The 12648-nt window shown below is 65.4% G+C and overlaps 1 protein-coding gene across 1 annotated transcript; it reads right to left on the reverse strand.

The window, feature by feature from the left end:
• On the reverse strand, positions 1-11613 carry SCAMP3 (secretory carrier membrane protein 3). Its single transcript, XM_040332152.1, has 9 exons — positions 11503-11613; positions 11342-11419; positions 8508-8651; positions 8290-8413; positions 5271-5399; positions 5017-5176; positions 3198-3299; positions 983-1100; positions 1-736 (listed from the first exon to the last, which is right to left on the reverse strand). The coding sequence occupies exons 1-9, from the start codon at positions 11548-11550 to the stop codon at positions 590-592; spliced, it is 1050 nt and encodes a 349-aa protein (XP_040188086.1). The 5' UTR covers positions 11551-11613; the 3' UTR covers positions 1-589.
• Positions 11614-12648: the final 1035 nt, after the last annotated feature.

Below are 12648 nucleotides of genomic sequence, written 5' to 3' on the forward strand. Positions count from 1 at the left end.
TGATTTCATAAAACTTTAATTTGGCATCAGCTAATCCTCAGGCCCCTCCCACGAGGGGTGGGGATAGTCCAAGATAAAGAACATGCTTAAATCCAGTTAACACAACATACATGTAAACATGAGGCATGCACACCCCGTGACATGGCGGCTACAGCGGGCGATACAGCCCCCTCCACAGGCACTGACAGGACAGGGAAATCCTGAGTATGGGGGATCCGCGGGGGAGTGACTTCATCACAGCACAGCCTGGTGCCGTGCTCCGCCCCCAGACAGCGCCACGCACACCTACTTCACAGGAGGGGGGCGGTAATACAGACACACAAAACGGGTGTTAATGGACAGCAGGGCCCCTCCCACAGTCACCAGGGGGAGGGCAGTGTTAATGGTCAGCAGGGCCCCTCCCACAGTCACCAGGAAGGGGGCAGTATTTATGGTCAGCAGGGCCCCTCCCACAGTCGCCAGAGAAGGAGTGGTAATGTAGAGCAGGCCCCTCCCACAGTCGCCAGAAAAGGGGGGGGCGGTACTGTCAGAACAGTCCCGGTAGAGCAGTGTGCGGCCACCAGATGGCGCTACAAATATATTTTTTCCTTTATTGGGGTTTGAAGGAGTTTTGGGCGGCTCCCGCTGCTGCCTGGGCGGCGGCCGTGCGCACGGTCTGATTAGTGAAAACACCGGCGGCGAACTCCTGCTGGGCCTTCTGGAAACTGGCGCCGGTTCGGCGGTAAATCGAGTGGACCTGAGGAAGAGAAAAAAACGCATCAGCTTCAGTACCACATCCCCAGGCAGCTAAAGTTCCGCGCAAATCTCTACCGTGCGTCTGCCATGACCCCTCCCCCACAGCCGCCATACTTCCTTTTGAGACTTCCGATGATGCCCATAACAGAGGGCCAATAGGGTGTCTCAAAAGGCAGGGAGAAGGAGGAGTCAATGTAGAGAGCTGCACGTAACTTCAGCAGGACCGGCCGCTCTGAATTCCTCTTACCCGCTTCAGCATGACGATCCCCATGACGGCCGTCCCCGTCAGGAAAATGGCGACGAATATCATCAGCACCCCGACGCCGGTGTTCCCTTTCATGGCGGTGAAGGCAGCGATCCAGCCGCTGGAAGAAAAATCGCACAATGAGCGGGGGCGGGGAGACAGAATCTTCATCGGGGGCCCATTGACAACCATCGCTAAATTGGCGGTTTTACCAAAAAACACAATCTAGTTTTACCGATAAATTCCTGAAGCCGAGGACCCGGGGAATCCAAGCCGCCCTGCCGGAGGACTCCTCTAGAGGGAGCCGAAGAGCATCGCCTGTATGAAGGACTAGGGAAGCCATCCTGATGAGTACATCGCGGGCCGCATGGGCATTACGGTTGTCCTCAAAGGGCCGGTTGAGCACCACCTTACATTAGATGTTAAGAGCCCCCCCCACCGTCAGAAGTCAAGAGCCCCCCCCACCGTCAGAAGTCAAGAGCCCCCCCCACCGTCAGAAGTCAAGAGCCCCCCCCACCGTCAGAAGTCAAGAGCCCCCCCCACCGTCAGAAGTCAAGAGCCCCCCCCACCGTCAGAAGTCAAGAGCCCCCCCCACCGTCAGAAGTCAAGAGCCCCCCCCACCGTCAGAAGTCAAGAGCCCCCCCCACCGTCAGAAGTCAAGAGCCCCCCCCCCACCGTCAGAAGTCAAGAGCCCCCCCCCCACCGTCAGAAGTCAAGAGCCCCCCCCACCGTCAGAAGTCAAGAGCCCCCCCCACCATCTCTCACGTCACAGTTCACCCCCCTTACCTTGGGTTGGAGGGTGAGACCAAGAGAGGGCGGGGACCAGGAACGGTAGGAGGCACAAGATCAGTGGGAGGAGTTCTGGCCTCCTCTCTGGGGGGGGGGGGGCAGATATGAGCCTCTCTACAGCTGCACAGAGAAGGGCAGGATCTGGCGGAGGAGATCTGTCCTCCTCTATGGTGCCGACTGGTGACACAAGGTGGGGGCAGGAACAAGGAGGTTGTCACAAGGGCCAGATGAAATGGCTTCGAGGGCCGGATTCGGCCCTCGGGCCTTGCGTTTGACACCTGCGATCTAGAGGGGGCGGAGCAGGTAGATGGGTGTCGGTATGGAGTGCTTTAGGAGAGGTCTGAAGGTCCAAACCCTCCCTGTGGCCCTCAGAGCAGAAAACATCGAGGGCCACAGGGGATAGAACCCGTCCTACTGAAGATCCCGTCTAGAGGGAGCGGGAAGATGGTTTGGAGGAAGAAGAATGCTGACTATGACCCTAAGAACTCCCTCCCTACAGTCACACGGGGGAGGGGGAGACATGAGGATTTGGGGGGTTTCCAGGCCGACTTTGCCGCATTGAGGGGCCAATGGGCGGGGCCACGTATTGTAAGATCTCGGAGGAGAACCTCCTTCCCTCAGACAGAACACTGAAGATGGGTGGGGGACGGATCTTCCAGCATGACAATGACCCAAAACATATCGTCAAGGCAACAAAGGAGGGGCTCAGGAAGAAGCACATGAAGGTGATGGAGTGGCCTAGCCGGTCTCCAGACCTTAATCTCATAGAAAATGTATGGAGGAGGAGCTGAGACTTCGAGGATTTAGAGAAGATCTGTAAAGAAGAGGAAATCCCTCCTGAGATGTGTGGAGACCTGATCACCAACTACAAGAAACGTCTGACCTCTGTGCTTCCCAACAAGGAACCTCCCCCAACTACCAAGGAACCTCCCCCAACTACCAAGGAACCTCCCCCAACTACCAAGGAACCTCCCCCAACTACCAAGGAACCTCCCCCAACTACCAAGGAACCTTCCCCAACTACCAAGGAACCTCCCCCAACTACTAAGGGACCTCCCCCAACTACTAAGGGACCTCCCCCAACTACAAGAAACGTCTGACCTCTGTGCTTCCCAACAAGGACCCTCCCCCAACTACCGAGGAACCTCCCCCCAACTACCGAGGAACCTCTACCAAGGAACCTCCCCCAACTACTAAGGGACCTCCCCCAACTACTAAGGGACCTCCCCCAACTACTAAGGAGGTCAAATACTTGTTTTCCCCGCTCTGTACACCCCAATGAGGGAGGAGACTGAACTCTGAGCCCCTTTGTTCTACATATTGGAAACACCGCCCACCAATGGACAGGACACGCCCCAATCTGAGGGACAGGACACGCCCCAATCTGAGGGACAGGACACGCCCATCCTCCCCATCAGCCATCTCTCACCTGAAACCCCATCCAGGAATGCCGACGGCCTGGAGAACGTAGAGGATGTCCTGGACAAGGAAGATGAAGAAGAAAACGAAGAAGTTGAAGGAACTGTCACTCCTGTGGGAGAGAAAACAGAGAGGGGTCAGAGGGGGGACCACCGCACCCCATCCCGGGACAGGCCGCCGCACCCCATCCCGGGACAGGCCGCCGCACCCCATCCCGGGACAGGCCGCGGCGGAGAGCAAGGAAGGGACAGGCCGCCGGGACAGGCCGCCGCACCCCATCCCGGGACAGGCCACCGCACCCCATCCCGGGACAGACCACCGCACCCCATCCCGGGACAGACCACCGCACCCCATCCCGGGACAGACCACCGCACCCCATCCCGGGACAGACCGCCGCACCCCATCCCGGGACAGACCGCCGCACCCCATCCCGGGACAGGCCACCGCACCCCATCCTGGGACAGGCCGCCGCACCCCATCCCGGGACAGGCCGCCGCACCCCATCCCGGGACAGGCCGCCTCACCCCATCCCGGGACAGGCCACCACACCCCATCCCGGGACAGGCCACCACACCCCATCCCGGGACAGGCCACCACACCCCATCCCGGGACAGGCCACCACACCCCATCCCGGGACAGGCCACCACACCCCATCCCGGGACAGGCCGCGGCGGAGAGCCCAATCACAGAGGGGACCACCACACCCCATCCCTGGACAGGCCGCAGCACCCCATCCCGGGACAGGCCGCCGCACCCCATCCCGGGACAGGCCGCCGCACCCCATCCCGGGACAGGCCGCCGCACCCCATCCCGGGACAGGCCGCGGCGGAGAGCCCGCTCACAGAGGGGACCACCGCACCCCATCCCGGGACAGGCCGCGGCAGAGAGCCCGCTCACAGAGGGGACCACCACACCCCATCCCGGGACAGGCCGCGGCGGAGAGCCCGCTCACAGAGGGGACCACCACACCCCATCCCGGGACAGGCCGCAGCGGAGAGCCCGCTCACAGAGGGGACCACCGCACCCCATCCCGGGACAGGCCGCGGCGGAGAGCCCGCTCACAGAGGGGACCACCGCACCCCATCCCGGGACAGGCCGCGGCGGAGAGCCCGGTCAGACAGGTCAGAGTGGGGACCACCACACCCCATCCCGGGACAGGCCGCGGCGGAGAGCCCAATCACAGAGGGGACCACCACACCCCATCCCGGGACAGGCCGCGGCGGAGAGCCCGCTCACAGAGGGGACCACCGCACCCCATCCCGGGACAGGCCGCGGCGGAGAGCCCGCTCACAGAGGGGACCACCGCACCCCATCCCGGGACAGGCCGCGGCGGAGAGCCCGCTCACAGAGGGGACCACCACACCCCATCCCGGGACAGGCCGCGGCGGGGAGCCCGCTCACAGAGGGGACCACCGCACCCCATCCCGGGACAGGCCGCGGCGGAGAGCCCGCTCACAGAGGGGACCACCACACCCCATCCCGGGACAGGCCGCGGCGGAGAGCCTGCTCACAGAGGGGACCACCGCACCCCCATCCCGGGACAGGCCGCGGCGGAGAGCCTGCTCACAGAGGGGACCACCACACCCCATCCCGGCACAGGCCGTGGCGGAGAGCCCTCTCACAGAGGGGACCACCGCTCCCCATCCCGGGACAGGCCGCGGCGGAGAGCCCGCTCACAGAGGGGACCACCGCTCCCCATCCCGGGACAGGCCGCGGCGGAGAGCCCGCTCACAGAGGGGACCACCGCACCCCATCGCGGGACAGGCCGCCGCACCCCATCCCGGGACAGGCCGCGGCGGAGAGCCCGCTCACACAGCGGCGGTACGTACTTGAACGCCTTGTAGAGAGGGCGGTACCAGCAGATGAAGGAGCACGGGGTGAAGAGGATCATCCACAGGATGGACATGCCGAACCCGGAGCCCTGAGAACCGTCCGTGATGAACCACGCCAAACACGCCAGGAAGTTGAGGAATAATGTTCCCGCGCTGACTGTATGGAGGGAGACAGGAAATGTCACAAGACAACCAATCAGAATAAGGGGAGGGGCCAACATAAAAATAGGCTGAGAGATGAGAGCGCTCACCCAGCCACACGTAGTACATGATCTTCACCGTCTTCTGGAAGTCCTGCGGGATGTCCACACCGATGTCCTGGTAGAAGCACGGCTGGACGGGGCAGAAGGAGGGCAACGGGGGCCAATTATTCTGCCTCCCTGGAGGGAGAGGAAGGGGAGGGGCTCAGTCTACAGACAGGGAGGGGCTAAGCAGCAATTCTGCACTGCCTGACACCCAAAACCTTCAGATCACACCCAGCCCCCCCAACCTTCTCCAGATCACTCCCAGCCCCCCCCAACCTTCTCCAGATCACTCCCAGCCCCCCCAACTTCTCCAGATCACTCCCATCCCCCCCCAACCTTCTCCAGATCACACCCAGCCCCCCCAACCTTCTCCAGACTACACCCAGCCCCCCTCCAGACTACACCCAGCCCCCCCCAACTTCTCCAGATCACACCCAGCCCCCCCCAACTTCTCCAGATCACACCCAGCCCCCCCAACCTTCTCCAGACTACACCCAGCCCCCCTCCAGACTACACCCAGCCCCCCCCAACCTTCTCCAGATCACTCCCAGCCCCCCCAACTTCTCCAGATCACTCCCAGCCCCCCCCAACCTTCTCCAGATCACACCCATCCCCCCCAACCTTCTCCAGATCACACCCAGCCCCCCAACTTCTCCAGATCACACCCAGCCCCCCCAACTTCTCCAGATCACACCCAGCCCCCCCAACCTTCTCCAGATCACACCCAGCCCCCCCAACCTTCTCCAGACTACACCCAGCCCCCCCAACCTTCTCCAGATCACACCCAGCCCCCCCCCAACCTTCTCCAGACTACACCCAGCCCCCCCAACATTCTCCAGATCACTCCCTGCCCCCCCCCCAACCTTCTCCAGATCACTCCCAGCCCCCCCAACCTAATCCAGATCACACCCAGCCCCCCCCCCCCAACCTTCTCCAGATCACACCCGGCCCCCCCAACCTTCTCCAGATCACACCCAGCCCCCCAACCTTCTCCAGATCACTTCCATCCCCCCCCAACCTTCTCCAGATCACACCCAGCCCCCCCCCAACCTTCTCCAGACTACACCCAGCCCCCCCAACATTCTCCAGATCACTCCCTCCCCCCCCCCCCCCCAACCTTCTCCAGATCACTCCCAGCCCCCCCAACCTAATCCAGATCACACCCAGCCCCCCCCCAACCTTCTCCAGATCACACCCGGCCCCCCCAACCTTCTCCAGATCACTCCCAGCCCCCCAACCTTCTCCAGATCACTTCCATCCCCCCCCAACCTTCTCCAGATCACACCCAGCCCCCCAACCTTCTCCAGATCACTCCCATCCCCCCCAACCTTCTCCAGATCACTCCCAGCCCCCCCTCCTTCTCCAGATCACTCCCTGCCCCCCCCCAACCTTCTCCAGATCACTCCCAGCCCCCCCAACCTTCTCCAGATCACTTCCATCCCCCCCCAACCTTCTCCAGATCACTTCCATCCCCCCCCAACCTTCTCCAGATCACACCCAGCCCCCCCCAACCTTCTCCAGATCACACCCATCCCCCCCCCAACCTTCTCCAGACTACACCCAGCCCCCCCAACATTCTCCAGATCACTCCCTGCCCCCCCCCCCCAACCTTCTCCAGATCACACCCAGCCCCCCCAACCTAATCCAGATCACACCCAGCCCCCCCCCAACCTTCTCCAGATCACACCCGGCCCCCCCCAACCTTCTCCAGATCACTTCCATCCCCCCCCAACCTTCTCCAGATCACACCCAGCCCCCCAACCTTCTCCAGATCACTCCCATCCCCCCAACCTTCTCCAGATCACTCCCCCCCCCCCCCCAACCTTCTCCAGATCACACCCATCCCCCCCAACCTTCTCCAGATCACTTCCATCCCCCCCCAACCTTCTCCAGATCACACCCAGCCCCCCAACCTTCTCCAGATCACTCCCATCCCCCCCCAGACTACACCCAGCCCCCCCCTACAGACTACACCCAGCCCCCCAACCTTCTCCAGATCACACCCACCCCCCCCCCCAGACTACACCCAGCCCCCCAACCTTCTCCAGATCACTCCCATCCCCCCCCAACCTTCTCCAGATCACTCCCATCCCCCCCCAACCTTCTCCAGATCACTCACATCCCCCCCCCAGACTACACCCAGCCCCCCCCCTACAGACTACACCCAGCCCCCCAACCTTCTCCAGATCACACCCAGCCCCCCCCTACAGACTACACCCAGCCCCCCAACCTTCTCCAGATCACACCCATCCCCCCCCAGACTACACCCCCCCCCCCCCCCTCCAGACTACACCCAGCCCCCCAACCTTCTCCAGATCACTCCCATCCCCCCCAACCTTCTCCAGATCACACCCACCCCCCCAACCTTCTCCAGATCACACCCAGCCCCCCCAACCTTCTCCAGATCACACCCATCCCCCCCCCAACCTTCTCCAGATCACACCCAGCCCCCCAACCTTCTCCAGATCACTCCCATCCCCCCCCAACCTTCTCCAGATCACACCCAGCCCCCCAACCTTCTCCAGATCACACCCATCCCCCCCCCAGACTACACCCAGCCCCCCCCTACAGACTACACCCAGCCCCCCAACCTTCTCCAGATCACACCCAGCCCCCCCCTACAGACTACACCCAGCCCCCCAACCTTCTCCAGATCACACCCATCCCCCCCCCCAGACTACACCCCCCCCCCCCCCCTCCAGACTACACCCAGCCCCCCAACCTTCTCCAGATCACACCCACCCCCCCCCAACCTTCTCCAGATCACACCCAGCCCCCCCAACCTTCTCCAGATCACACCCAGCCCCCCCAACCTTCTCCAGATCACTCCCAGCCCCCCCACTAACTCACTTTACAAGACTTTCCCATACATTGCACCCCCAGCCTCCACCATGACCATTTTCCCAGCACACTCGGCCCCCATCCTGCACCCCCCCTCCCCATACATGTGGTGCCCACCCGGTCCCTCCAATATTATGCCCCCCGGTCCCTCCAATATTATGCCCCCCCCCCAGGCACTCCATACCGGCAGATCCCCCCAGAGCCGTATTCTGCAGTTCTCTCTCCCGTCGGTCCAGCTCCTCCGCTTTCCGATTCAACTCCTCCTGACGCCGCAGGAGATCCGCCGTGGCCGCCGCCGCTGTGGTTTCCTTCAACACAGAGAGAGGGGAAGGGGTATGATGGGGGATCTGGTGGGGGAGGGGTAGGATGGGTGATCCGGTGGGGGGAGGGGCATTTCCTTACCTGGCTTCCATAGGATCCGTAGTTTTTCGGCTCCGTTGGGCTCGTCTTCTTCCCCGGGGGGGCGGCCGGTTGCGCCGGGACTGTAGGAAGAGTAGCTGGAGCCTGAAATGCGGACTGCTCGTTGTACGGGGGCGGGGGCGGGATCTAAGGGGGCGGAGCACAAAGGAAGTCATCAGCTCAATACATTTCTGTCAGGATGAAGAGGAACCAATCAGATAAGAGAACCGGGACCAGCCCCGCCCACAGATGTCCGTGTTGGGGGTGGAGGGGACACCACGCGTTTGGGGGGGGGGGGGGGGGGAGGAGGAGGGACGGTCCACGTTGGGGGGGCGACGACGACTCACTGCGTTGGGGGAGGAGGGGGGACGTTCCATATCTGGGGAGGGGGGAGGACAGGGGACGCCCTGTGTTGGGGGGGGGGGATGCCCTGCGTTGGGGAAGGAGGAGCGGGGACGCCCCATGTTGGAGAATGACAGAGGACGCCCCGCGTCGGGGGAGGAGGACGCCCGCGTCAGGGGAGGAGGAGGGGGAAGCCCTGCGGTGGGGGAGGAGGAGGGGGAAGCCCCGCGTTGGGGGAGGAGGAGGGGGGGACACCTCGCGGTGGGGGAAGAGGGGGACGCCCCGCGTTGGGGGAGGAGTAGGGAGGACGCCCCACGTTGGGGGAGGAGGACGGACGCCCCATGTTGGAGAAGGACCGAGGGGGGGCGCCCCGCGGTGGGGGAAGAGGGGGAAGGAGGAGGGGGGACGCCCCGCGTCGGGGAAGGAGGAGGGGGCACGCCCCGCGTCGGGGGAGGAGGAGGGAGGACGCCCCGCGGTGGGGGAGGGGGGACGCCCCATGTTGGAGAAGGACCGAGGGGGGGCGCCCCGCGGTGGGGGAAGAGGGGGAAGGAGGAGGGGGGACGCCCCGCGTCGGGGAAGGAGGAGGGGGCACGCCCCGCGTCGGGGGAGGAGGAGGGAGGACGCCCCGCGGTGGGGGAGGGGGGACGCCCCATGTTGGGGGAGGAGTAGGGGGGACGCCCCATGTTGGATGACGCTCCGCGTCGGGGAAGGAGGAGGGGGGACGCCCCGCGTTGGGGGAGGAGGAGGGGGGACGCCCCATGTTGGAGGACGCCCCGCGTCGGGGGAGGAGGAGGGGGGGGGACGCCCCGCGGTGGGGGAAGAGAGGGACGCCCCATGTTGGGGGAGGAGTAGGGGGGACGCCCCGCGTCGGGGGGACGCCCCATGTTGGATGACGCTCCGCGTCGGGGAAGGAGGAGGGGGGACGCCCCGCGTTGGGGGAGGAGGGGGAAGGAGGAGGGGGGACGCCCCATGTTGGAGGACGCTCCGCGTCGGGGAAGGAGGAGGGGGGACGCCCCGCGTTGGGGGAGGAGGGGGAAGGAGGAGGGGGGACGCCCCGCGTCGGGGAAGGAGGAGGGGGCACGCCCCGCGTCGGGGGAGGAGGAGGGAGGACGCCCCGCGGTGGGGGAGGGGGGACGCCCCATGTTGGGGGAGGAGTAGGGGGGACGCCCCATGTTGGATGACGCTCCGCGTCGGGGAAGGAGGAGGGGGGACGCCCCGCGTTGGGGGAGGAGGAGGGGGGACGCCCCATGTTGGAGGACGCCCCGCGTCGGGGGAGGAGTAGGGGGGGGACGCCCCGCGGTGGGGGAAGAGAGGGACGCCCCATGTTGGGGGAGGAGTAGGGGGGACGCCCCGCGTCGGGGGGACGCCCCATGTTGGATGACGCTCCGCGTCGGGGAAGGAGGAGGGGGGACGCCCCGCGTTGGGGGAGGAGGGGGAAGGAGGAGGGGGGACGCCCCATGTTGGAGGACGCTCCGCGTCGGGGAAGGAGGAGGGGGGACGCCCCGCGTTGGGGGAGGAGGGGGAAGGAGGAGGGGGGACGCCCCGCGTCGGGGAAGGAGGAGGGAGGACGCCCCGCGTTGGAGAAGGACGGAGGGGGGACGCCCCATGTTGGGGGAAGGAGGAGGGGGGACGCCCCATGTTGGGGGACGCTCCGCGTCGGGGAAGGAGGAGGGGGGACGCCCCGCGTTGGGGGAGGAGGGGGAAGGAGGAGGGGGGACGCCCCGCGTCGGGGAAGGAGGAGGGGGCACGCCCCGCGTCGGGGGAGGAGGAGGGAGGACGCCCCGCGGTGGGGGAGGGGGGACGCCCCGCGTCGGGGAAGGAGGAGGGGGGACGCCCCGTGTCGGGGGAGGAGTAGGGGGACACCCCGCGGTGGGGGAAGAGAGGGACGCCCCATGTCGGGGGAGGAGTAGGGGGGGGACGCCCCGCGGTGGGGGAAGGGGGGACGCCCCATGTTGGAGAAGGACGGAGGGAGGACGCCCCGTGTCGGGGGAGGAGTAGGGGGGGGACGCCCCGCGGTGGGGGGAAGAGAGGGACGCCCCATGTTGGGGGAGGACACCCCGCATTGGGGAAGGAGGAGGGGGGACGCCCCATGTTGGATGACGCTCCGCGTCGGGGGAGGAGTAGGGGGGACGCTCCGCGTCGGGGGAGGAGTAGGGGGGACGCTCCGCGTCGGGGAAGGACGGAGGGAGGACGCCCCGTGTCGGGGGAGGAGGAGGGGGGACGCCCCATGTTGGGGGGGACGCCCCGCGTCGGGGAAGGAGGAGGGAGGACGCCCCGTGTCGGGGGAGGAGGAGGGGGGACGCCCCATGTTGGGGGGGACGCCCCGCGTCGGGGAAGGAGGAGGGAGGACGCCCCGCGTCGGGGAAGGAGGAGGGGGGACGCTCCGCGTCGGGGAAGGAGTAGGGGGGACGCCCCGCGGTGGGGGAAGAGAGGGACGCCCCATGTTGGGGGAGGAGTAGGGGGACACCCCGCGGCGGGCGGAGTTACGCACTCACCCCGCGGCTCTCGAAGGGGTTGTAGACGTCCAGCGTGGCGTATTGGTTGCCGGGGCGATGCTCCACCACAGCCGGGTCCTGGAAGAGAGACACAAATCACTTCCTGTCACATCCGGGGACTGACAGACAACAAGCATGCCGCCAGTGAAGTCTTTCCTCACCTGGAACGGATTGTCCGTCTCCCCGAACGGATTCCCCCGATCCGCCATCTCCGATCACTGCCGGTCACATGACCCGCCTCCCCCTCCGCCCATGTGACCTCCGCGTGACGCGGCTCCGCCCCCCGGAGACGGACATTCCCCGCCCACAGAATGCGAGGTAGGCGGCGATAGGATGGGAGCCTGACACCGCCCCGCCCCCTCCGGCGCGTCTCCGCCCCTCACAATACGCACTGCACAATCCCGAGCGTGTCACATGTCACCTGCCGGCCCCGCCCACTACATGACGTCATCCCCCCAACACTCAACACTCCGCCCATCGACTGTAAATAATGATACAATGTATCCGGAGACGCCCCCTGAAATCAGCCAATCACAGGGCAGCGCCTCGATGCGTTTAGTCCTCTAGAGGTGACGGATATACAGCGTCCAATGACAGCCCAGGACAGGTCATGTGACTAAAGGAAGCCCCGCCCCCTGGTATTATTTCAGAACTTCTCTCCCAATCAGCAGGAACTCCGTGTGACCCCTCCCCCCCAATCATTAATAGAGAGGAGGGGGAGGGGTCACACGTCTTCAGTCACTTCCTGGTCTAGGCCACTATGATGTCATCCATCCCAGGAGTCTCAGCTAAGCCACGCCCTCCTGTGAATGGAGGCGGAATATCTTCATCAATAGATTTTCCTCATCTCATTGTCCCCCCCCCTCCCCCTAGACCTGGAGGCAGCACACCTCCCCCCCACCTACAGGGGGCAGCTGAGGGCCGCTCAGTGGAGGAAGCTGAGGGCCACACGGTGGGGGGGAGCTGAGGGCCGTACGGTGGGGGGGAGCTGAGGGCCGTACGGTGGGGGGGAGCTGAGGGCCGTACGGTGGGGGGGAGCTGAGGGCCGTACGGTGGGGGGAGCTGAGGGCCGTACGGTGGGGGGGAGCTGAGGGCCGTACGGTGGGGGGGAGCTGAGGGCCGTACGGTGGGGGGGAGCTGAGGGCCACACGGTGGGGGGGAGCTGAGGGCCACACGGTGGGGGGAGCTGAGGGCCGTACGGTGGGGGGAGCTGAGGGCCGTATGGTGGGGGGGAGATGAGGGCCGTATGGTGGGGCAGAGCTGAGGGCCGTACGGTGGGGGGGAGCTGAGGGCCGTACGGTGGGGGG

Source organism: Rana temporaria, chromosome 13, assembly GCF_905171775.1.
Source record: "Rana temporaria chromosome 13, aRanTem1.1, whole genome shotgun sequence".
NCBI lineage: Eukaryota > Metazoa > Chordata > Amphibia > Anura > Ranidae > Rana > Rana temporaria.

Bases quoted from the DNA above. Each gene is read 5' to 3' on its own strand.
- SCAMP3 (XM_040332152.1), bottom strand. From the start codon at position 11,550: ATGGCGGATCGGGGGAATCCGTTCGGGGAGACGGACAATCCGTTCCAG. The intron at 8,652-11,341 runs GTGAGTGCGTAA...CCGCCCCCTTAG, and splicing joins ACCCCTTCGAGAGCCGCGGG to ATCCCGCCCCCGCCCCCGTA. The intron at 8,414-8,507 runs GTAAGGAAATGC...TCTGTGTTGAAG, and splicing joins ACGGATCCTATGGAAGCCAG to GAAACCACAGCGGCGGCGGC.